Source organism: Lampetra fluviatilis, chromosome 43 (assembly GCF_964198595.1).
Source record: "Lampetra fluviatilis chromosome 43, kcLamFluv1.1, whole genome shotgun sequence".
In the NCBI taxonomy this organism is placed as follows: Eukaryota; Metazoa; Chordata; class Hyperoartia; order Petromyzontiformes; family Petromyzontidae; genus Lampetra; species Lampetra fluviatilis.
Window position 1 is genome coordinate 4908010 of NC_136317.1, and position 27027 is coordinate 4935036.

General features: G+C 46.9%; 1 protein-coding gene across 1 annotated transcript in view; it reads right to left on the bottom strand.

Annotated features, from left to right (window-relative positions):
- Positions 1-3728: 3728 nt before the first annotated feature.
- Positions 3729-27027, bottom strand: part of LOC144947045 (transmembrane 9 superfamily member 2-like) — a 41981-nt gene continuing 18682 nt past the window's right edge. The window contains exons 12-17 of the mRNA XM_078876189.1: positions 25788-25845; positions 24815-24974; positions 20316-20467; positions 18264-18375; positions 15343-15514; positions 3729-13789 (exon numbers count right to left, since the gene is read on the bottom strand). Of these exons, the coding sequence (XP_078732315.1) occupies positions 13722-13789; positions 15343-15514; positions 18264-18375; positions 20316-20467; positions 24815-24974; positions 25788-25845 (722 nt within the window). The 3' untranslated portion in view covers positions 3729-13721. The remainder of the gene's footprint in view (positions 13790-15342; positions 15515-18263; positions 18376-20315; positions 20468-24814; positions 24975-25787; positions 25846-27027) is intronic.

Below are 27027 nucleotides of genomic sequence, written 5' to 3' on the forward strand. Positions count from 1 at the left end.
CCACGAAAACTTCAAGATTCCACCTCCTCCTCCTGATGTTGCTTGGGGCTCTCCTCCTTGCTCCGCGCGTAATCGTGAAACCACCTCCGCTGCTGCGCAACAGATCCACGACGCTCCCGGTGATTGGAGCTACGCTCAGTGAGGTTTTTGCTCGGAGGCCGGCGAGCGGGCGCATCGCGCCGCGTAAAGGTTCGCTCGGTAGCCCATTAATTAAACACCGACAACATCAATCGGACGGACGCATTGGTTAAAAAAAAACCCGAATGCATGCGCGCGCCGACGGGCTTTGCATGCCGATGTCGGCACGCTGCGAGGTTTGCGAGAGGCGATCATCATCATCGAGACACGTTCAATCCACCGCTGGATGATGGCCTGCTGCCGAGTCTTCTCAGGCCCCTCTGTGGGTGTGGTGATCCACACGTGGCAAGCTGCCAGCACCTGGACGGGAAGGGGTGGCGCAGTGGAAACTTTTGCACTGGGTTCGATTCCCAACACGGGCGCGCCTGTCTGTGTGAAGTGTGTGCGTTCTCCTCCTGTTGATCATCGCTTCCCTCCGGGTTCTACGGTTTCCTCCCATAGATACAACAAAAAGAAGAAATTATTAAAAATACTTAACAAAAAAAAAACACGCTTTAATGAAATGTACCGTACCGGTAATGGCAGAACTCCACGACTCCAGGAAGTGGCACCGAGGCTTGCCATAACGTAAGGGACGGTGGTGATTTACAGCCAACGTCAGTTGAGCGTGGACAATTAGACACAAGCCGAAACATAACATGTAAAATTGATTTTTTTAATGCATTTATTATGATATAATATAGTGTTGTCATCAGTAAGACATAACTATACCAAGTTTGCAGTCGATACCACATTGGGAAGTGGGTTAAAATTGAGTTACAAGATTTGAAGATACGACAACAACAACAACAGACAGAGTGAGTTAAATAAAAGCGTGGAACCCCCAAGAGTGAAAGAAAAACATGCACCTGCAATTTACTCAACTGCGATTACACGTAGCAACATCGCCCCCTACTGTGAAAACTTGGCAGGGCTGTCCAGAAAGAGACCCCTGAGGCTCACCGACACTTTCCTGTGCGGTAAAAAAACCCCCAAAATTATCGCTCGCATTAAAACGACGACGACACTTCACCTCTCGACTCGCATCGATCAGTCGCAAAGCAAACTATGGGAATAATTCCCCGCTGGTAATTATAAGCACGTGACCACATTCACTTTCAACACACTACCTCTGGGCCAAAAAACACTAAATCACGATGCGATTACAGCAGTGCCACCACTTTGCCACTTGAGCCTGGGACACAATCAGCCGGGATTCAGCCGTCCCGAACTGATCTCGTCAAAGTTAAGCAGTATAATAATAATAGGGAGTTTCCCCTTTTTTCTGGCAACAAAACTGAAACCTTTTTACAAGGATTCATGTCTGCATTAACCACAACACTTGCAGTCAAATGCAAGCACAAAACACACTATGATAATATATGCATTGTCCTTGAAACCGATTGGTCCACTCCAAGGGACGGCTTTCTCTTGAGCCTCGACCCATTTGGTGCGCGACCAGAGGGCGCTCAAAAGAAAGCCGTCCCTTGGTGTGGACCAATCAGTTTCAAGGACAACGCATATATTATCAGTGTGTTTTTGTTTGCATTTGACTGCAAGTATTGTGGTTAATGCAGACATGAATCCTCGTAAAAAGGTTTCAGTTTTGTTGCCAGAAAAAAGGGGAAACCCCCTATTATTTATTTTGGTACTGGCAAAGGAGGTCCAATGATGAGGAAGTTAAGCAGTAGTTGCGCCTGGAAAGCGCTTTGATGGACCACCACCACCACGATGATGCATAACAATGTCCGATAATAACAATATTAAGACTGTACCGGGGCTACGTTTTCAGCCGAAGGGAGCGAAGCAGTCCATTGTTGTACTGTGGTACGCCGTCCACCTTCAAAACTCCGCACGGACCAGCGTGGTGAAGTATGGTGAAATAATTATCGCGACCCGCACAGCACAGAGCGGCTCTTAAATCCAGCAGTGCATCAACATAGGAGCTGTACATATACAGCTATCAAGCAGTGGATCGACATAGTTGTTACATATGCAACTATCCAGCAGTGCATCAACATAGGAGCTGTACATATACAGCTATCAAGCAGTGGATCCACATAGTTGTTACATATGCAACGCTTCCAGCCATCCTGTGCGCATATTAACATCGTTGTTTTTTTTGGTCTGAATCAACTGATGATTTCATCTGCGACTGGGCTGCTGATAACAGGGAGGCAAAGGCGCAGTTTTGCATTTGCTAACTCACACCGCTGCTGGCTGAAGGGCCTCCACAACAGGGAGCTTCGAGCCCCCTCAAGGAAGTATTTGGCCTAATCTCCCATGCTGGCCAGAGGTCTGGTAGACGAAAACCACACTCACCCAGAGCTGACTTTCCGATGTTTTTTTATTTCCTAGAACCCTGATATTCTGCATTGCTTTGAGTAGGAATTATCGCTCATAAGGTACTACCACTAGAGCACAAAGGTACATCTATCCATGGTAAATCCTATATTAGTGTGCCCTGTATTCGTAAACACCGCCGTGAGATCATGAGGATAACATCGAGGTCGAGATGGACGGAGCTGGCTGCCAACATCATTCCAGAACCAGCGTAGGGGACTTGTCTGGCTGAAATGAGGCACGGTCTTTATTCCCGTTGACTTAATGAGGCACGGCCAAATGTGTACAGTATGGATATTGAAAGAGAAATAGCCGAAACAACGTTGAAAAAATGGGGGTGGGGGGGGGGTGAAACAAGGCAGGCGAGGGAAAATAACCGGGGGTTTGCATTTGTGATATTTTATGGCAGATTCGTGGCTTTTTGAAAATAAAAAATTCACGACGTAGAAAGAGATGTGATGAAACATTTCTGGCGAGGCATTAGTAGTAGCAACTGGCATACCAGCGGGGGTGGTGGTGTAGTAGGTGGCGGGGGGGGGATATCGACTGGCTGGGAGTGAGTGTGTGACAAAGCGTGGTATCTGGGAAACAGAGCAAGGTGGCATCGCGCCTGATTACAGGCACCTCGGCGCCAACCACCAGACACGGGGAACACGTGGGGAGGAGGGCTCGTGGGCGGTGGAGCAATTTCACGGTGGGATAGTCACACGTCAACTAACCACATGTCCACCGCACGCCGAGGCGCATTGCTGCCACTGTGTACTGCTGCCCCCTCGCTAGCCGTGCTCGCAAATGCACCGTCTTGCGCCGGCCACGCCACCAACATTCACGAGATTGGCAGGGACGAAAATGAATGCGAGCGAATGGACCGAAGGGTGTGACGATTGCCAAACACCGGCACGGCTCTTCGGAGGCTTTAATTTGGTTGACGTGTGAAGACGCAGACGGGTAGCCGCCGGAGAAAGATATAGGTACCGTGTTTTAACACACTCCTTGTATTGTTTCGTGGCATGATGACGACGATGATGCTGTCGGCATGTTTAATGGTACACGAAGTGGCGGCCAAAAGAGGGAAACGTGTCGGAGAGGACGTCCACCGCTGACATGGGGCGGTGCGATTCGCTGCACGTGACAGGTGCCAAGTGCATTGTTGCATCGCAAGGCCGTGAGAGATGGGACGCGGCTTTGGCCAACAGCGGATTGACCGTGGCCGATGATGATGACAAACTTTGCCATCTCCACAATGCAAGCGACACGTGCTAGCGACAAAGACTTTAAGAAATCTTTATTATCGGATGAGTTCTTTACAGAAAGACAAAGTAGGAAAGTAAACAATTACAGAAACTAAGCCAGTAAAAAAAAAGATCATAAATAATTAAATCATTTCCCCCGAAAAGACAATCTGTGATTTCAAACAATACACCAATAATCTGAACAAATCCGATGAAAATTTACAAACGCCAAAGAGAAATACCTTCATTATTTGTGTACCTGTGTGTGTGTACACTGTTTAACCCATTCACGGAAAAACACCCCGCGGCGATAAAGAATAATAAAATATAACATTCCAGATCACAACTCGTGGACACAACATATCCCTTGACGAATGAAGCCTTTCTCACCTGTCTCCGAACATCTCGCTACAACAAAGAGGGGGAGGAGGGAGGGCGGGACGATCAAACCCGGCAATCTTTGCAGTACGGGCCCAGGACATCGCGCGAGTTTATCGTACCCCGAAGCTCAGGTAGGAGAAACTCCCGTCTACCTGGTTCATCAGGTGGACACGGCAGCAGCAGCAGCAGCAGTGGAAGCAGCAGCAGCAGCAGCAGCATCAACCCCCCCAGTATAGCCGCGGGACACTAATCGCTTGTGCTGCGGCATCCCATCCAACCCTCAACCCCCGCCCCCCCGGCACCACTTTGCCTGCTCTCGACAAACATCAATTAGGCGCGAGCCAGGTGTCATGTCAGAGCGCGCCTGAGTGGATGTCTGTTCACGCATATGTAACGTGCATGTTAAACCAGTTGTGGGGGTCTTGTTCGGCCACCCACCGAACTCTTCCAGACGCACCGGCAAGGTTTTTTTTTTGTTCGAGATTGAGACGATTGCCGTGTCGTCATCCCCTATGTCAGCGTTGGCCGGCCACCCACCCCCTCGTAGTGTACCACAATCCTCGGCGTCCATAGGTGCTACTCGCTAACAGCACTTGCCCAAGTAGTCCGTTAGGGATATAGTGGGGTGGGGTCTTTTTATTTAAAATTAAGGTAATTCCAAGGTTGGGTTTTGGCCAGATGAAAGGTTGTACTCGTGCGCACGTCATCTGCTGTCCTCCCATCGTTAAGACTGCGGAATAACGAATGCCACGTGGTGGGTCTTCCCTTTACCTGCCACGTGCGTGACAGGCCTTCGGCTGCCACTCTTGTTGTTTCGTCTAGGAGCCCGGCGTGATGAATTGCGAGTAATCGCTGAGCTCTGACCAGCGAAAACGTCGTTTTACAAAGCGTGCCTCTCTTACATTCGTATATGCAACGCATCGAAGAACACTATTAAAACATTGAAATAATAAAAAAAAATGCAAGAACTTAAAAAAAGCCTCCGTTTTTTTGTGACCTTGATAAGCTGTCCTTTTCACTGGCACTCTGCCTCCCCCCCGTAAAATTTATACCAGCGGGAGGCTGCGCTCTGCTTACTTATTACCGAAACTTCACCGCAGTAACCTGCCATTAATGTACATACAGCCACAAAATTGTTGCTTGTGCTAGTTCTGACTATGGCGGATGCTTCATTAGACAAAGGGAATGTGCTTGACTGGATACGGGCTTCAACAGCAGGGTCAAAAGATGCTCAACGCGACAATGAGCACTGCAATAGGCGGCGGCGGTGGGGAGGGTGCGTATGTGTCAAGGTGTCATCTGCGGCAGACAGCTGGGACCGTGGCAAACGAGTTAGCAATTCATCTCGTCTCCAAGCCAGGCTTCCGTCAGCTCCAGTCCTCGCAGCCCACCGCGATCTGATAACCAATGTTCTCCGGCCGCAAGCCACTGCCGTTGCTACATGCGGAATGCGCCGGATGGTTTGCTCAACACGTGCACACCCCCCCCCCCATGTGACGTGGGAGAATTCCCGGTGTGAAATGAGATAGCGGTCGAGGCTGTGTGGGTGTACACGTGTGCGTCACGCGAGACGTACACTTCCGATTTAAATGCAAGACATCTTGAACGTCTATGTATGGATGTGCGCGTACGTGTGTGTGTGTGCGCGTCACATTAAGTAACGCAGTGGCGTTTCAAATCAAAGTAAAAATAAATAAATTGGTAATTTCGCGAAGCAGAGCCATTGCCTGAAACGTCACCCATCGATATTATTCCGTTTAAGGCCCACCGTTATTTTACGAATGCGTTAAGGTTCGTCAAATAGAAATCATGCATGCGTGTACACAGTACCAGGTGACAAGAGTGTGTCTCCTGCGGTGCCCCCACGTGGTTTTCTCGCACGATGCAGTACCGCATCCTTAATTTGAATCGGTTCTCTCAAGTGGGACGTGTTGAGCGATCATCAACAACTTGCAGCGTGTAACAAGGGGAGACTGGTAAACATGGCGATGGTTACCGTGGTGGGCTGCAAAGAGCCGGAGTTGTGCCAACTTATAATCGAATAAACCAGAATTCAGTTCCGTTTGTCCCTCCTCTTGTTCGGGAACGATCGTGACCAAGTGCATGGCTCAATCTCGGGGTGGAACGAATGACCTAACGCAGATTTGAATGTCTCAGTACAGTACCGTGCACCACTGATACAACCGAGGTAAATTCAGAGAGACGGTGGCCAGCCGCCTTAGCTTTAAACTCACCCAGGCGGACCAATAGAAGCACATAAAATGTTTTTGTGTATGAAGAGCGGTCGTGAAAACAGCAGTACACCAGCTGCAGCACTTTGCTCTTTGCCCCCAAATGTTATATCACGACCTCGGCCTTTGGCGTAACGACGCGAGACGAAGAATCCAATCTGAAATCCCGCAGAGCATCGCGACCATCCGCATTGTTGGCGAACGGCCCGCAGAAGCGGATATCGCAGAGCTAGCCATGAGGTTCCTTCCCTTGACCTCTGGTCAACTCAGCTGTGAGTGCGGGCGAGGGTCGGCACTTTCCCCACTCGCTCTGCCGTTAAAGAGATGACACGTTGGTCGCGTGACAGTCAAACCGGTATATTTGCAATTCGCAGAGCTCCCTCCCGCTTGGCCACATTAAGGGCAAGAGCACATTTCATTTCACTTAAGTTTGTTTCCTGCAGTCGTCGTGGGTGTGACAGGGCAGTGTCCGTGAACTCATGCGACGCTTGAGGACCCGCTTTCATTGCAGGTGGCCGAAACCCGGATTTGGAACCCAGGATGTCAGCAGTGCCCAGCTCAGCACTCTGACCTCCGAAACACCCGAGGGGGGGGGGGGGGGCCTTGCCTCTGCCCGGCTGTGTTTGAATAGAGCGTGTGGATAAGAGCTGGGCGAGTGTAGTCACCAGCCACACGAGAGTTGTTGGGGCACAACGAACTATTTCCTGCCGTTGCCCCCACAATGGCAGGTTACAGCAGGGCCCAAAGCCAGAGCAGCTCTTCCATCTGTGCAAACACGAATTTCCGAAAAGTTCAATCGCCCCTTTGCTCGCGTCGACACAGCAAAGCCGGGCGGGGAGCACCGGGCCAGGAGGCTTGGCGGCTGAGTGAACAGCTTCTGAGTCGGAAGGTCGCGAGTTCAAGTTATGTTTTGGGGAGCGGGGGGGGGTTGACTCGGCCAGCCCATCATCCATGTCGGGTCGGTAAAATAGATACCACCGTTTATGGACGACCACCGGTGAGATAGGAATTTCTATTGCTGAGCACCACCTCAATACCCATTTGAGAAGATCAGTTTGAATTCACCGAATGTGTAGATTACGTTTTAAAGCACAAATGTTCGAATGCCAATTTAGCCGCTATTTTTTACTTTGCAGGGATTTCCGTGACATTGACGCCATTGTCGAATACAGTTTGTAAATAGATGAAGCTGCCGGGCAACGTATGCAAGCGTAACCCATGGTATTACCGCAGTTCAGGTTAAATATACGGTTACAATAAATGTTCAAATCTTAGAGAGGCCCAAAACCGTGCATATAAGGTATCCCAGAAATCCATTGAACAAAAGCGTGAATTATTGAGACAGCTTTAAAGTGTAAGGCATATTCAGGGCCAGAGACAAGACCTTAACTTCAGCCGGGCCTGTCCACATGAGTGAGCTGCGAAACATTTCCACGCCCGGCAGCACACCACGTCCAGTATTGCCTTCCGCTATGGCTGTGGCTACTGCTGGCCACACACCTACTCCATCCAGTCTACCAGCAACTGGGAAAACAATCCGAACGAACACGAGTTTTTTTTTGTTTACGCACGCCCCCGTCGCAGAGGGAATGGAGCGTTGCCCTGCTACAGCGAGCACATCATCATCTGGTTTCAACGTGCAGCAAAAGGGAGAGGGGTAACGAAAAAAAATCTGTTTCGTCAATGAATGAATGTTACCGTTTGTCCATAGGCCGGTGGTTACAGTTCGCCGCATTCTCACCGCATCGGCGCAACGCTGCGGGCGTTCGCGAGATCAAAGAAACGATGACGAGGACCATCCTTCTCTCCCCCCCCTCCTCCCTTAAATAAATAAAAAAACAACCCTCTACATAATGAATCGAACAAATAAACAATTCCAAGGTCTTTGAAGACGCGGCGCAGCCGGGTCGGCGGACGCGAAAGCGGTCAACGTGGCGGCAAGATGGTGTCCAGTTGCGCGCTGCACTCGTGTCAGTCGCCCGCGTTTCATGGCGAGCGGATTTGTATTTGTTTTGCAAACGCTTTCCAGCCAAGGTTGAAAGGGTTTATGCGTCGGCTCCATCTGTCCGTCCGTAACGGGGGGCGGTGTGGGGGTGGGAGGGGGCAAACTATAGCTCTCATGAAGATGATCCGATCTGAAGGAATCTGTTGTGGTAAAAGTGGCGCGGCTATTCGGGACTCGCGCGATTGAAAACTCAACTCATTATTTGGAGAGGGAGTACACTGTTGCGTCGGCAGCGGGTGTTAAAAGCACAAATATTAAAACTCACATTGGTCAATAACACTGCTTCAAAAAGGAAAAGTATACGATAGGCGACGTTTTGGGCAATGTCCCTTCAATGATGTGCTATAAAGAAGGGTCATTGTCCAAAAGGTCACCCATGACAGGATTTCCTTTTAAGGTCAGTGTTGTTATTATTGACAAATTTGAGATTTTGGACAGAGAAAAAATTGGGAGAAATGCATTTAAGGCGTGCCTGAAACTTGGAAGACACAAACCAGAACGAAGAAAAGTACCATTTGCAAATATGCCCTGCCAGCGAGCTAATGGTCGGTTCAGAACTGCTAGTAATTTTCAAAGACAATGGCATGTCGGGAAAATGTTACTTATCCAACATGCATACGTGTATTTCCAAACTTGTTTCGGGTTGGAATCGTCATACTCTACCCCAGCAGTGTGTTTATCCCATCTTTAGCATATATTAGTATAGGACATATTATTCAAATAAATAAAGCGTGTCGTATTTATGATAATTTTTGTGATCATTTTACATAACAGATAAATCTCTTCTGCTTTTCATGGACATTGTTTTTTTAGTTTTTTGTACTCCCCTGTTTGGACTGGACATATTAAACTGGTAGCCTTTCATTAGTCAACGCCGGATAAACAGTTATCCCCCAAGTAAAATGGCTAAAGTTGCAACAAATAAATCAAGCCACCAATATTACAGTAAAATATTCCAAGATTTACACCTTTGAAATCATTTCTGAAACAAAGACATCACACAAACTGCACATTTCACCACCCCTTCAGTGTGTTTTCTTTTTATAAATCCGTAACTGCAAATTAAAACAGGATATATATTATACCATTTAAAACTTGGGATTAATATAATGGGGAAAAGCTACATTATACAAATTAAAACTTATTTTCAATGGTGACATGAAAATCTACTTGCCAATTATGATACAAAAGCATATATAATTTTACGTGCATAAGTGTGTACGGCAATTGTAATATACAATTATCAACCTTTTATGAAATAACCTTGGGGAACTAACTTACGATTATGTTTTCGAGTAGTAGTATCCCTCCATTTGAAACTGGGCGGTGCATACATGGAAAATGGACAGACAGATGTTTTATCCAGCCAAAAAACAGCATGAGTCCCACTCTTCACAACACTGTTGAGAAATTATGATAACGGAGATGATAACAAAGCATCGATTAATCAAGTCTCTACAGACTCATGGCGAGTCATCGATTCGCGTGTAAGAGTCCACGATTTTCCATCTGTATAAGTTGGACGGTGGTGGGAACGGTGGGACAGTGGTTGGCGCACTATGCTGTGAATCCCCGGCCACGGTGACTCTTAGTGGCCGGTGATGTCTAAGCTGGCCCTGAACCCACCACCCTACCCCAACCCGCACTGCCCAGCCAGCGCGGTGCAGTCCGCTCAAACGACCCCAATAGCGGACACACAGCACTGGCAAGCTTTCACCCAACAGCGGATTGACAGAAGGGTTGTTAAACAAGTGTTTACAGAATTAGTTCACGTGACTCTGGCAGCCACGAGAGGCTGCTAAGATTCACCACGATTTCGTATTAGCTAAATAATTAAGTTTTGATCACCCTGGATCGGAGTGAATCTTCAGCACCCCTACTGATAAATGTGTGTCAAAGAGTTGGCCGCAAGGTTCGTGGGTTATGTGCATCAATGCCTTCAATCCTCGATCACCAGGGCAATACGGGGGGGGGGCGGGGGGGGGTGCCCCGGATAAAACAATAACGCGAAATACGCGTCAATCAGGAGTAGGGGTCGGCACGGTTTGAACCGACTCAAACTGGTTTCAAATTGAGCAATCCAAACCAAACCAGCGACGACTGAACCAAACCAAACCAAAACCAAACCAAACTAAGCTAAACCAAACCTCTTAAGTTGGCTTGAACCAAACTAGTTTGAGCCGGTTCCACCCTGTCCGAGCCAAACCGAGTCGGTTTTCGTAGCCCCAAACCAAACCGAACAAGTTCAAACAGAGCCAAACCAAACCGATTTGGTTCGGTTCAAACCGCGGTTTGGTGGTTTGAGCCAAACCGTGCCGACCCCTAATCAGGAGTGAACAACGGGTTGTTTCCAACCTACGTGGCAAGCGAGTGAAGGCGTGGAACGTCAAGTCTCTGTTTATCACTTATTAAAGTGCTCGGGCTTACTCGCCGACACGTGTGTGGTCATGTGGGCACACACCTCGTTGGCCCTCCAAGGAGCGTATACCAATTACACTGGTCAACAAAAAACAAACATTTTTTTCTGGCCTGGACTTTTGCAGCTGTTTTAGACTAATTTCAGGGTGCTGATTCCAAATCTGATCTCAGATTTGCTCTATCACATCTCATTTTTATGCTATCGGCATACCCCATTTTCATTGATTTTACCCGAAATTAACTCTGTCACTTATGAAGTTGTTGCGAGTCAGTGACTGCTTTAGTGTTAAAATATGGTGCTGTATTTTTAGGATAGTGTGTTTATAATATAATTTTATGTAGATATCCACATTTATTTAATATTTTTTTCCGCAGTTTTTATTGAAAATGCAATATTTTATATCTCAAAAACCTGATGTGATAGACAAAAACTGATGCCAAATTTTGAATCACCCCAAAATTACCTTAAAACCGTTGGAATACCTTATGCCAGAAAAAGTGTGTTGACCAGTATTATTAAAGCAGCATCGCGTGTTTAGGATATTCACACGGTTAATGCGCAATCGCAATAATCCACACGTGTATAACAAAGCGTTTACTGCACATCACAGTAGAGCACGAATGTAGCACTTGTACTGAAACAAAAGTGGGCGATTCTTGCTTTCTAATTGTTGAATTCTGAGTTGGGAACACGACATCGGACAGCTGTGCGAGGAGGACAGGCGGTTAGCGCCACGTCTTCCAACTGCGCTCGCTAATAGGCACGGCGCACGCATTTCAATACGAAGACAGTCGCTTCATTACGAAGCACGCGGTCGACGCTTCTTGCGACTTCACACAAGACGGGCTTCCAAACATCAATAACGGTGCAAGGCCCTCCTATAGTGACCGAGCTATTGTACGCATCGGTTTAATCGGTGTTAATGTCTCTCTCTCTCAAGCTGTTACGAGGTGCATGGGGCATTTCATACAGCGACCCTCCAAAATGGATCACTTTTTTTTTTGAAGGGGGGGGATGGGCAAAGCTATTTATTAGCTCCATATTTCCAGAGAGTTGTACGTGTTAATTGAGTCGTTTAAAAAGTGTAATCACTGCAGTCTAAACCCCCCCCTCCCCCGAACCGGGCAGCTGTGCCCAATTTAAAATGCGAGGAAGATTGCGCGTGCCCATTTCGCAAACGTGCCAGGAATTCTCCTATAAACCCTTCAGAATGTCCAGTACAACGTTGTGCAGTAGGCACGCAAGTTATAGATGTGGCACTACAGCAGAGGGCCCCCCAAGCCCACCCCACGTTCAAACTGACACAGAGTAGCGGCCAACAAAACTAAATGTTTGCAGTGTAAAGCATTCACTATGAACCCGATGGTGAACGCAACCATGTAATGTTGTAACACTCTGTTTTGTAATCTACAGTAGGAAAAATTATTAAGATGCGGATTAAACAGTGAAGAGTAAAAAATTAGGTTGAATGTTGTGCAAATTATTGGCGAGACGCTGCAGCCGAGTGAAAAGGGCACTGTGAAACCTGCACCGTGGCATCGAATCAAAATCCTTTCCAAGGTAACACAACAGCCCAGCAGCCTCGGCTACAGCTCCTCCATCCATGCAGTAGACACTGCTTGTTTGTGGAGCTCGTTGCTGAGACAAGCGCAGAAACGTCTAGGGCTCCGTCTCCTGGCGCACAAAGTCACATTTTTCAACAGTCGGTGCCACCCATGATGGGGATGAGACGGATTTTAGTGTGCAGTCGATTTTATTTACACTTAAACGAATATAAAACCATGTAAGGACCAAGCCCATGTGTGTTTTGTTTAACGACTAAAACTACTATTTTGTGGGTTTTCACAGTTGTGCCCTGTAGCTCTCGGATGTTTCTTCGGGTTGCAGCGTGCGTTGTTTGGAAGGATTCCCGACGAGCAAATCGGTCGGAGATCATAGGCCATATGGCCTTCCATAATGCAGGTTTTATTGGGTGAGATTACGTAAATATATAAATGTGTCGTGACAGCCGATGTAGTAGAAACCAAAAGTGGATTTCCTGCTCAAATGTGACACCGAGGCTGTGTTCAACTCCTGTTTACAGCAGCCCTTAGCGAGTGGCGTAAACTCCTCATTGCCATCGAGGGGGTGAATTTATGCGTAGGCCATCCACTGCTTACTTACCCAAAAAGTGGTAATCGATTTATCGACTCTGGAGGGATGAAGGGTTGAGTCAACCCCTGTCCGTGCCCACCCCACACCTAGAATTTCAACGCGCTACCGTCCGATCGCGAGCCTCTCGCTCTGCTGCCAAGACACCTGGCCCCCCCGCATATAAGAATGGCATGAATACCAAAATGTCCTTAAGTGGCTATCACGCCGGACAACGTGCTGCACAAATCGAAAACAACATGGAAGTGCAATGAAGCACTATTTCGGTATGAGAACTGGAAGCTTTACCGATCTTTGTGGCTCGAACTCCGGTGTTAGATAAGAGCTGGGGCCATCAGGCCAAACGGGGGGAGGGAGCCACAACTGTGCACAGCCCCAAGCGTAATTACGTTGGCCTCGTTTGGAATTTGCAACTTTACGCAACAGACACACCATCCTCGGACACACTACGCTTCTTTCTCTAACCAGTGCCAAAAAAGGCATCCCGACATCATTTTACAGGGAAAAAAAATGAACGCACCAGCGCCCTGAAAAGAACAATAATCCCGATCCCAACGTCCCACTAATGTGTGCTTTTGCTCAGAAAAATTTAGTTGAAGCAAAAAAGTAAACGGGAAAAAAAAGCGGTAATACATCGGTTTTTTTTTCCTTGGTTTTTGTGACCTCCCCCGACTTCTCGATTCGGAAAAATTGCGGTCGCGCTCAAAAGTACGTGCACAGCATTTACACCGCGTCCAAAAAATGCTTTTTGCGCAAACACGCTCCAACACTTCCTTACATTAAACCACCCACCACCCACCCCACCCACCCACCCCACTCCTCACTCATTCGATGTGGAATGTTCAGTCCACCTTCACCACGCTGTAAATCTTGCGCACGAACCAAAAGCAAGCGAAAAATCCGATGGTACCTGCAAAAGAGAATCAGAGTAACCTGTCATTGTACAGATGAGACATTCAGGTTACACTTGTTTTTGCCCAGGGGTTTCGCCGCGCATAAAAAAAAACCTCTTCTCGGGAGGGTCCTGTCAAGGTTTTTGCAGTTGGGTGGTGATGCTTGCTGTGTGTTTCCCAATCGAGTAATATCAGCGTATTACTTTTCTAATTTAGAAAATTTGGACCCTGATGCCAGCACACAGTGGCGGCCTACACTTGCAAATGACGCAGGGGAACTTTGCTGTCCACTGTGAAGCAGAGGGTGCGTAGCAGTGTTATGGTTATTACATTCGCAGCATTAACCAGGGCGGCCGCTGGAATCCAACCGTGAATCTCTGCAACGAGCGGCAAGCTCCTAACCGCTGGGCCGCGTCGCCGGCCAATTAAATCGTGACATTTCATTCAACGGCGATGAGGGCTGCGAATTGCTACAAGCCCACAACGAATTTAAAGTAGATAAAAAAATGTATTTACTCTAATTACTAAAACACATCTACAAATAATTACAGTGAATAATCTGTTAAACTTATTCCCTGCAGTTTTCAATCTCACATCCCTTACAGGCACACACCAATGGAATTGATCTCTGTGTGAGAAGAAATGTCAATCCTCATTATATTAAATACCAGGCTAAAAATATTTCCAATCATCGCCATCAACCCACAACGCCTTAGAAGCGGGACACGCGCTGAATATACGATGAGCAAATACGTTGAGCTGTGCCACTTTCCCGGAAACCTGGGTTCACATCCAGACCGCAACTGAACTAGTTGATGTGTGTCCACCCAACTCCAAACCTACACTGACAAAGGTGGTGAAGTATGGTCAATCAACTCCCCCAATTGACATCACAGTGTTGGAAAGTCTTCATCCAACAGCGGACTTACAAAGGATTGAAAATTATTACATCAACCTCTATCATTACTACCAAATTATATTACGAAACTATTTCAACAATTTAAGCAATGGTCCTCCATCATAGCAGGTGAACTAAGCTGTTTAACTTGCAACGAGTTAGGACAAAGCGTATCCACAATGGTTCAGGTTCAGTATGTATATATGGATGTATGTTGAGCGTCTTTTGCAGCGTACGTAGCCAACCATGTTAGTCGGATATGCTGGGGAAGGACAACAAACTAAAAACAAAAAGCAGTTTGTAAGTAAATTTAGATTGTAAAGTGCATAGCTCCGGTGGCTTCCTAACATCGGGAGGAAGAGCGTTCCGGAGGGCCCCAGGAGCGCATCTGAAAGCGCGCAATGCGGGTGACCGTCTTTGTTCGGTGGCTAGCCAAGAACCGCTTCGAGGATGATAAAATCAGGGTTGACAAACGTCACGCTTCACCCAGTGTCATGACCCAGTGGCATCGTGTGGTTGGGCACAAGCCCCGGTGCAAAGATTGAAACGGATCCCATCCCCCCCCCCCCTTTGTAGCCTGGCGTTCTGGGCTCCCTCGGGGCCCCCCCGTGATGGGCCTCGGCACAGTCGCACCGCCTGCGCACTTCCGACGGCTACGCCAGTGGAGCTCACCGGTGAAGAGGAAGAAGAGGAGCACCATGATGAGGGTGTAACCGAAGTAGAGGATGGTGCTGGCGATCCCCTCTATCTGCAGCTTGGACACAAAGTAGTGCACGGCGTAGATGAAGAGGTAGACGGACGTGAAGCCGCTTGTGAGGAATGAACGCCACCACCATCGGTAGTCCTGCAACATCGCGCGCGTCAGCGGCCGTGCGAAGGGACTGCGATTTTCTCAACGCGTCACAAAACGCAATGCATGCGCGTTCGTTCGCTCACCGTACGATTCAATGCCTAGCGGTGGTTCGAAACCTTTCGGGACCCGCAGACGACAAAAACAATTGTTGCGGGTCTATAATGTAGTTGGTAAGTATCTAACTGCGGCATTGCACGGACCTCCTCCCACGGCATTGCAGATAACAGGCAATTGTAGAGCGTAGTGTTAAGAATGTGTGACAAAATCACCAGGAATGCACCCCATCTTATCAGATCTCAGAAGATAAGCAGAGGTCGAGCCTGGATGGAGCTTTGTTGGGTGACCGCCATGCCAATAAAACAGCTGTAACAGGCATCGTGGGCAATAGAGCGCAGTGCAGCAATAGCCATGGTTCTTCTGTACTCCCCCCCCCCATACAACTTCACCAACCCGCACGGACCAGCGTGGTGAAGTTATGGTCAAACATTCCTATTATGTTCAAGTCTGATGATGATGCCGATGCACTTCGCGAGGAGGTGAAGATAACTGCGTGTTAACGTCCAAACTTTTTTTGGGGGGGTTTAAAAAAGTTTTTTTTCGCTCGAAAAGATGGACAAAAAGCTTGGGCCCCCTTTCATTCCACTGCGCGGCGAAGGGGGAGACACACCGACACGGATCGTTGTGTCGCAGGACCGCGAGAGGTTGGCGGTAAATTAGTTCAGGTATTCCTGATGTGATGCTGTGCGCGGGGGAGGAAAGGGGGGGGGGGCTCTAGTCCCACAGTAATTTTTATTCCTTTATTTCTGCCCTCCCCTGTCCTACTCCCGCCTCTCTTTCTCATTCACGTGTTTTTTTCCGCCGTTCCCTGGGTCACAGTTGCGGAGCACCTCGGTGCGTCGACCCGGTTCTTTGTGCCTTCACTGTATTGTTGTTGAACGCATATAAATAATGAAATGAAAACTCACATCCATCAATAACCCCGTGGCCTTAACAGAGAAAATATACAACACACAACGTTGCAGGCATTGCCATTTAGGTGTTCCGAAGACAGGCAATTACCCAAAACGTCGCCGATTGTCCATTTTTTTTAAGGCCGCAGCATTATTCATAAATGTGTTGGAAAAGGGAAGCAGCGGCTATGTTAGGGAGACATTTAGCCTGTTAATGTAAAGACATTTAACAAGGTAATGTAACTCAGAGAGTCGGAAATAACTGTTAACATTGGCAGGTAGGATGGAAGCATCACAGCCAGTTATGACTTTACCTCATTAATAACATCCTTCCAATGATTGCTCAGTTTGTACCCATCTTCTAGGTTGAAATTGTGTCCTGTTTATATATCTGGATGGCTTCATGAACAAATCTTTGTTGATAGCCAGTGGGTTTGCATAGTACCTTCGTCTTGGAGAATTCAATTTCACGTGTGCCCACAGCGTTAAAACAATGATCAGCCGCGGCAGAGGTATTAGTCCTACCGTGTTTCAGATCCGTCTTATGTTCGAAGAACACGGTCTGAGACATGTCGCTTGGTTTCTCCAATGTAACAACATAGTTTGTAGACACCGGGGTATCGCACGTCAGGGATCACATCCTTCACAGATGGGATCAGATGACGAATTTTATGTACTGTGTTGAACCGAACCTGGATCTTGTGTTTGCTCATGATTTTGGAAATATTTTTCGTGACCCCTGCTTTGTATGGCAAGGTGATGGTTTTGATTGGGTCCTCAGGTGGTTTCTCCCAACGTATTCTTGATTCTTTCGGTAAAGTCACGTAGAAGGGAAAAAATAAAATAATAAAACTAAAACTTTAAAATTATCCCGACGTTTCGATTGTAACAGAAGCAATCATCATCAGGTGTGAACACCACTTGTTTCCAATTTTCTTGCTGTGGTTTTCACACCTGATGAGGATTGCTCGCTTATTTCCCTTCTACGTGACTTTACCGAAAGAACCAATAATACGAATCCCTGCAGTCACGAAAGCTTTAAATCGAAATCTCTCCAAACGTTTGGGGTGACAGCTTTACGGATTGTGCAATCCGAATATCCATTCATCTTGAGGGCTTGGTGTACGTGCTCCAGTTCACGGGCTAGGTGGTGATGGTCGGAAATGCAACGAGACCTGTGGTGTAAAGTTTGATGAGGGAATTCTTCTGGGCTTGATGATGGTGAGAGTCAGGTTTTAGATAGGCACCCGTGTGGGTGGCTTTCCTGTAGACAGTGTCCCAATGAGCCATCTGGTCTTTTTTTAAATCCTTTATATTAAGTTCACTTGCTTGCGCGCTTACGACCGTGCAAATCTTTCGGTCGTTTTTTAACCCACTTCCCGTGATCCAATCGAGCTGACATTTTGCACACAGACTCGTTGTGCGTGACAATGTATTTTCGTGAACATTTTTTTCCCAAAATTTAACACTTTTTAGGAAAAAAAATTATTATATTTAATTACCAATTGCTTAATGGTGGCAGGCAATCATCTGACCCATAGTTGGCAGCCATCTCAAGCCAGAGGACGAGAGGACTCTAGCCGCCCGTTTCAAAGACCAATGTGGGCTGGGTTGTGGCCCATTGAACACGCATATAAAGGATTTATAGTAAAAAACTTTGTTTTTACGGGTTAATTTTTTAGATTATAATTGTGCTTGTGCACCACTGCCAACGCAGCAGCAGCATCACCAAATAACCATGCAAAGATGGGGCTTTTGGTTTATAGAAGAAGAATCAGAAGAACTCTTACCTCAGCACACAGGTGGAAGTAGCAGAGAAGAATCGTGGTCTCGGAGCAAGTGATGAGCAGAATGATGAACACCAGGAAGAGGAATCCGAACATGTAGTACATCTGGTGGGACCTGCACAGACAAAGCACAATTCTCCTGTAAGCGCTGCATCATTAGGAGGACATTTACATCAAATCTCATAAGGTGCCGCACGGAGAGAAAAGCCATTAAGATCATATTAAGCCATGATTGCGTAATATTGTGCCATATTTTGGTCCCTGAAAATGTGCTGAGGCAACAAAACTACCCGAGCATTAGCGCGGGCGTTGCAAAGACGTTTTGCATCGGGGCTTTTAACGCTAGACTCTGATGGGTTTTTTTTCCAGAATTGGGAAGGCAATTTCAATAATAGGCAAATGCGATACTGAAATAAGCACTTTCCAGCATCGTATAAACACCTCCGTTGAAACGAGGTGTGTTTAAATTGTGTTAAAATTACCCCGTGTGCCCGACCGACTCGATGGTTAAGTGTTACTATCAAAAATAACGCACGTTCCAAAGGCTTTTTCAGCCCTCCTACTAATGCAACACTAACTGTCCTGGGTGTGCCAATTCGAATGTGCTTTACAGTTGTGGCCCTCCAGTAGACGTCTTCAACTGTTCAGCAATCTCGTTGTAGACGGTTTAACACCTTTTGCGACCAATATTATCCATTAGAGGTTTTTGGGTTAGATCGCGCAAATATAAATGCGTCGTTAAACCCGCCAACACCCGACGACACAGCCAATGAGTTTGGTTTGTCACGTAAACAAAACGTGACAATTCGTTGCTAGTTCAGCACACCGGTGTGTTGGAGAGTAAACCCACAACATTTACGTGACAAACCTTACTACAGTAGAAACTCGGAGATCGAACGCACCAGAACTCGAACAAATCGGTGTTCGAACAATATTTCCGAACATTTTTTGCCCCGGAAACCGAACAAAATTCGGAGGTCGAACAGGCAATCGCGACTTGAAAGAACCTGTACGGCTGAGACGCGTATGGCCAGCGTGCATGACGCTTGCCCAGACAAAGGGGACTCCCCTTCCAAACAATAACACCACCTCCTCCTCCTCACCACCTTCCACTCAAGCCAACAACTCTCCTTACTACAGGTAAAGTGAAGTTCAATGTTCATTTATTTCATTTATTCCATATATTTATTCATTTATTCCATTTATTTAGTGTGTTTCTTGTTTTTTTGTATGATTTTATGCATGTAATTACTGTAAACTTCGTGTAAAAATGCTTTATAATGAGAGATTGCTTGTGTCTGGAACCAATTAATGTCATTTACATCAATTTTTATGGGGAAAATGAATTCGGTGTTCAAACGGCCTTCTGGAACGAATAAAGTTCGATCTCCGGGGTACCACTGTATTTGGCTGTGTCAGGTGGTGGCGGGTTTAACGACATTTATATTTCGTTGTGGGCGGCTCTCGCTTCGCTCATCTTTATCCCGAGCTCCGCAGTGCAGCCGAGAGGAAGACCCGATGTAATCAGCTGGAGTGCGATGCAACCCCCCCCCCCCCCCGTGCATTCTTGCACCGTGAGACATGGCGATGGCTCGAGTGGATAGGTCCACGATTGCTGCCGACCAATATAAATCATGTTTTTTATTTAAGAGTCGCTCAGCAGAGGCCCAGAATGTCAAGCTGCTAGAAACAGATTTACCAAAGTTGAAATAGATAAGCGTTCGCACGCCTCTTGATTTAAACAAGGTAACGAGAGCTTCGGAAAAGAGAAGACAGCAGGGAATTCCAAAGGGCAGCAGTGCGAAGGAAGGATAAGGAGAAAGAGTCGCGTTGTGACCTGCAGTGTGGTGGTGGTTGAACACAATGTGGAAGAGACAACAATCAACTCAGGTAGACCAAATCCTCAACACGGGTGGAGGAATCATTTAGTGAAGTTGACAGGAACAGTAACCATGTTAGTAGCGATAGAAGAGCGATAATGAGGCGACCGGAGTTGCTGATGGCGCCTCGCAAACAGCAGAGACATTTTCCAGTGACATTTGTTGGCACACCCACCAGATGCTGTTGAGGATGAAGAAGAGCTGGATGAAGATGCATCCGAAGGGAAGAATTCCTCCCATGATGATGCCGGGCAAGGGCCGCGTGTAGAGGGACTGAGCAGGGATCTCGCGCGGAATCTGGTTGGTCCTCACTGGGCACTCAATGACCTGCGGGTACAAGAGGCAGCAGTGATTGTTTACTTGCACCAGGGCGGATCTGCACAAACACAGGAATCCGCACCGCATCCAGACGTCGTTAGCAGTTGAACGCTGGCACACTGCCTAAGGGTGACAACAAATCAAATTCCAACACTTTTTGTAAGTGATGAGAAACTCCACGAAGAAGTGTGCAAGCAGGGTGTAAACAAGATTTCATTAATAAATAAATGCACTAACAAGGAGAAGCTTTGAGTTGGAAGATTATTATGCTGGTTTACCCAGGAAAGCCTCACCGAGGGCCTTGCCAAGTTGTGGCAGCAGGGACCGATGGTTGCTACTTACAATTCCGAAAAATGTAATTTGCGGGTAATTTTTTTAATTTGCCAAAAATTGGACCACGACGCTGGCACTCAATGGGCTACTGTTGTGAATGACGCCAGGAGGCCTTCAACTTGTACTGTGAAGCAAACTGCGCATTATCCGTTAAGATCATACACGTGCAGTATTAACCAGGGCAGAATGCTGGATTCGAAAAATGTACCTCTGGAACAAGCGACGATTGTGCTACTGCTTGGCCATGCAAGCACCCAATAGTACAGGGTGTTTAAAAATCATGGACCCAATTTCAAAGCAGTATATTTCACGATGGCAACATGTTACAATTACACGAAAAGTTACAAACGGTTTAATGAGTTATCAAGTTATACCAACCATTTTATAAATGCTCTATGTGCCCTCCACGTGCTGTACGGACAACATCGAGACGATAGTTGAATTCGTCCCAAACGCCTCTCTTCTCACGTTTTCCTCTGAGGTGCGTGCTCGCCCTGTGCTCTTCCACTTACATCAACAGCCTGTTTCCTCAAATTGTCGGTACCAACGACGAACGCTTTTTAACATTGGCGGATCAATGCCAAGACGCCGTTGAAACGCACACTGCACCGCAATTACAGATTTAGTCTTGCTGAACTGCAGAACGCAAAACGCCCCTTGTGTTGTGGGGTTACCATCTTGCGAATGACTGAGGCTAGGGGCTGTTTGTGCGCTGGGAGAGGCATCTAGCGGTAATCCTTTGAAACTCTATGCCCCGCCCTTTCAAGTGGTAAGAGTTTCATTCATGGGCGGTTCATGGTTGCAGAGATATAGCGATTTCAAATCGGGTCCATATTTTTGAGATACCCTGTATATTATATTATACACCAGTACTGTGACGTGATGCGACACCCAACACATGATGGAATCATGCGTTTTGCTGTCTATGCAATTTGCCTTACGTGCGTATCATTACTCTCAGTTGAGCATTGGACACAGTGACAGGGCAGGAACATCTCAATAAGCTTTCCTTAAATTTCGATTTAAAGCTTTCGTGACTGCAGGGATTAATATTCTTGGTTCTTTCGGTAAAGTCACGTAGAAAGTAAATAATAAAATAAAATAAATTAAACAATCAAATTATCACGACGTTTCGATTGCAACACAAGCAATTATCATCAGGTGTGAAAACCACAGCAAGATGATTGCTTGTGTTGCAATCGAAACGTCGTGAGAATTTTATTGTTTATTTTTATTATTTCCCTTCTTCGTGACTTTCCCGAAAGAACCAAGAATCTAGCTTTCCTTATCTCAGGTTTCATGTAAGCCGACTCAACACCACCACATTGTGGTGTGTGATAACCAAAATAACCCACATGTGGTCAAAATCATCTTATGTTAGGCTTACTTTGAAGTTCACTTTATGTACTGATCACATGATTAAATGTACAGCACATTTCCAAATCCTATGCAGGATGAAGGCTTCCCCCTCGCGGTGTCTGTTATGAAGATTGTTTGACCAGATTTCACCACGCTGGTCAGTGTGGATTGGCGAAGGGGGAATTCCCAGGACTGGTCCGATATCACTCAAGTCTGCTATCAGCTATTGGTCTAGAATTGAATTCGGGTTAATGGTTAATACCACTGCACCACCACTCCAGCTTTAATGACCATATAATGCGATAGGTAATTATTAGGCATGTAATGATGCATTCAATTATCAATTAAAATTGATTATGACACTTGTGATCCATGCATTCATTTGTACATGTAAAAATCTATTAATTACAGTTCATGCCAATTATGTGCTAATCATATATGCCAATGTTACATTTAGGTTAATTTGGAACAAAAAACTGTGTAAATGAGACGCACAAATAATTAACAATACAAACAAGACAGCGAAAATTAATAAATTCTTGAATCGAATAATGACCCCAAATTGCAACAATGTCCTGTCACTTCAACAGTGGTAATTCATTATTGTACGCCTGGAAAGAATGGAAATTAACGAAAAACAAACAAAAAAATCAGCCAATACGTACGGTGCCGAGTGCAATTTCTGTATATTTTATATTGCACTAAATTGTATTCATGGGGCATCAACTGAAGCTTCATGGCAAAATGCCCCATTCACCGACATAGCTCTCCCTTTAGGAAACAATCTCATATCTCAGTGGCCCCTCGGCTGACTTTTAAATAACCTCCTGCGAGCAATTGCGAAGACTAAAACGCGACCGCAATGACACCTGCTCCCGACAACACCCCGCACATCTCTCGGCGAAATGTTCCGAGACTGCAAATGCCCACTTGTGCTCGATGCTAAAAAAAAACAACAACACATCTCGCACCTTGGGACCCGGCAGCCGTAAAGTGGCAAATTAAAAACTGCTTTACTCAATATCGAGAGTGCCAGCGGCCCAATGAGTGCACAGCGTGGTGCGGCGCCATTTACACCCCTGCGCGGCTCAGCGTGGCGGCGCAACGGTTTGCCTCTCCCGTTTATCAATAAAATAAACAGACGAGGAAATAAATAACACGCGCGGGGGAGATGCGACGGTGCCGACAATCTTCCGGAAAGGTTACCGCCCGCGCGTGCACGGGCGGGCGCCATGCGTCCGCATAAATTGCTCCGGAAGCCGCGCTTAACGGTGCCGGCCGATGCAACGCGATGCTTTTTTTTTTTTTACCGCCGTGCGTCACAAAGACGCCGATTGATTTTTTTCCTTCCCCGTATCCTGCAAGACTCGGCGACCGTTTTTCACGATCAATAGAGGTGGGGGTGGGGGGGGGAGAAAAAAGGTGGAGGGGAGGGGTGGCGTGATGGATAAAAATCTATACGGGGCCCCTTGTGTGCGTGCGAGCGGAGCGAGAGGAGAAAGGGATATCCCAGCAGGTCGCGTACACGTGCCGCATTTAAAGCTCTTTCATCAATCCACTGCTGGATGAGGACATCTCCCACGTGAGAGGTTTTGTTTACTCTGCTTCGCCCTGGTCAGCGCGGCTTGGTGAGCGTGGGGAGCATAGATGTCAAAGCATTGCAGTAGAGTACAACACTGGATTTTGCTGCACTGCCCAGTGTAGGCCTGCAACTCCGATGACAATATGTCTGTGTGGAGCAGCCACACATTCAAGCACTCTCCAGGCTCAAGCACTGAAGGCGGTTTGGTGAAAAGATGTAAATTACGTTGCCTGGTATACAGGAGGTCGTGGGTTCAATCCCAACCCTGACGCCTGTTTACGTGACAAATCTTACTAATTGGGATGTTTTGGGTGGTGGTGGGTTTAACGACACATTCATATATCTTCGCGATCTAACCCAAAAAATAAACCTGTATTATGGATGATACTGGTCGCGAAAGCCGACGTTTTAAACTGTATATTTGGAGTTTGCCCGTTCTCCTAGTAGCGATGGATTTTTCTCAGGTGCTCCAGTTTTTCCCTCCACATTTACAAACATGCGTCTAGAGAATTTGGCAGCTATACATTTCCACGTGACAAGCTACTTGATCGAGCTATCATTTGTGGCCAGGTCACTTCTGAAAAAGAGCTGTATAGCTCAGTGGGCCTTACCTGGTAAAATACAAATAGTTTAGTTCGGTGAAGATTTTCTAGTAGACTCCCATTCACAGCTGACATCACCTGGCAAATATCTAAACCGGTCCTGGGCCTCCTTTAGGTCGACTCAACCTGGTAAAATAAAAATAGTTTTGCTTTAGTTAAACCGTGCTTGGCTCACGAGATCCGACTTGGTCGGACGCATGGCAGGCGATCCTGTCAGAGGTCATGAGCTATAGATTTTAGTAAAAAGTAACATCTAGACCAGTGGTTCCCCAACCTGTGTTCCAATAAATCATTGGTGGTCCATGACACCATGGAAAGTGGTCCGAGGAACGGTCGCAGGTCCTACAATTCAGAGTCGTAAAGATTTACATGAAAAAAAAAAGTTATCGGTGCGCGATGCTCCATACCGACAGGTCACCGACAGGGCCAGTAAGGGTCGGGAACTACCGCTGCGGACGGCAGTCGCGTCCATCGCCCTACCTCCTTCTTGAAGCCGACAAAAGCGCCGAGGAAGGTGAGCGGCACGGAGATGCAGAACCAGAGCGCGAGGATGGCGACGAGCGTGCCGAACGGGATGGCGGCGGAGGAGCCCTCGCCCCACAGTATGAGGTTCATGGTGAAGAAGTCGACGAACACGAGGCTGCGGACACACAGCGGCCGGCGTTAGATACAGCGTGGGCTACGATTCCGTTTGCAGCAAATATCGTTTTTGATCGTGTCGAGCGAACGCAAAGTGGCAAATGATAAAGCACCATTGTTCCACCCGTCGCATCACGCGTACGTTTGGCATAAGCACCTTTATTATAAAGGCAGCAAGGGGATCACGAGCGGAAGGCGGTGCATTTGACAATGTCTGCAGTAGTTCCGCGGGAGGGGGCGATGATTGGCGTCTGTTAGCGGAATATGCTTTGGGTCGGGTAGCCGCCGGTGCGCCATGGGTCACCACCCGCACAGCAGGTCACGTTCGGGTCGGAACACAGCCCCTCTTAACAGCTGTTAATGGTTGCGGGTCGGTCGGGTCAAGTTCATCGCGAGTCATTCGCGGATCACCCAAGATTTTACTGTTTGTGAAATTGGAGGGTGCGCGCTCCCGCACGAGGTCCGGACTGAGCCGCACACCCGCTCGGGTGAGAGACTAAGCTAGTCTGGGTAAGCCGAATTGTTCCTTACTTTGTGACAAATAAACACCTAAAATTTACATCATTTTCTTGCTTTCGCACATTAACAAAACCCAACCGAGCCATCGGGAAAAAGTCGGCTGTCGTTACAGTATAAACCAGAAATGGCTGTGGGACCCAACGCTTGCAACATTTGCAACAAACGGCAAACGCGTTACTTCTAGGCTCCGTTGTCAATCGTGGCACTTGAAGATGGCGGAATGTTCAACCACTCTGATGTACTTGCGTTTTCATGCAGAGCAATATGAGGTGCCAGGTGTTTCGTAGGGATTTACCTTGGGCAGAGGAAAGCCGTGAGGATCACACTGGTCTTCCAACGTTCCCCTCCAAGTGCTGCAAAGAAAAAGAAGTGCGTGCATTTTTGTTGTAAACGCCCTCTACAACTTTACCAATGTCCCACCGTGTCAATTCATTTTCGCCGGGTTTAGAAAGTAAAAAAAAAATCCCCAAAACAAAAAGGGCTTCACGAATTAAGCTCCCGTATTAAAACGCAAAACTAGCAACTCTCTTAATTCTATGGAGCTGATCCCAGCGACCTCTCCCTTCCGTCACACTCTACAGTTTCCCACCAACAACGTCTCTCGATCCAGCAACAAAGGCCTCTTGTCAAAACCTCGAGTTAACCTCCACTCAAAGAGAGGTCGCTCCTTCTCCTGTGCTGCTCCACATTGTCTGGAACTACCCTTATGATAAATCCGCCCTGCCAGGACTCTTCCCTTGATGAAGTCCAAGACCCTCCCCTTCTCCTCTGCCTGTGACTGACCTGCTCTCCTTCATAGGTTTCTTGGGTTAAATAGTGTAAATCCCCCTATTTAATAATAATGCAATTTTATTGCAATGGTAATTATCACTGACAGTAAAGACTAGTTTTGTCAGGAGGGTCCTGCATTGGCGATTAATGTGTCAGCAACATTTCATAATTTTTAACAATTAATACAAATGGGTCTATGTAACAATACATTTCATCATTGAAGGGTTTGTTGGTTAATCGATATCTACTCAACAGGTAAATATGAATACGCCAATTTAAAACTGTTCATCCGGGAACATTTTTAAAACGTAATACTTTTCAGGGCACCATGGAATAAAGTGCCAGCCCCAACCCATAGCTACTCTATCTCTCTGGCCCCTCTAGTTAGGTGCTATACAGAAGGGCCGTTAGCCGTAAGGTGTCCTGTGATACATTATCATTGTTTTAAGGCCCCAGTGTTATTGACAAATGTGTTGAGTTTTTTTTGCTTTTGAACCACTGCCTACGCAGTGTCACCAACTAACTTGTAACATTGAGGTTCATCGCAAGAGTCTTAAATACACGGGAAGAAAAGTGTGGGCTGAGCCGATGCTAATGGGACAGCAGCAAATGTATACTTAAAATGTTCACACGATGAACTTAAATATTTTCTTAAGACCAGACAGCCAAAACATTAAGAGGGTTATTTCCTGTCAGTGACATTCAAAGTTCCCTGTTATTATTTTTAATTTATCTGTTATTCATTGTACAAGTGCGCTGAAGTA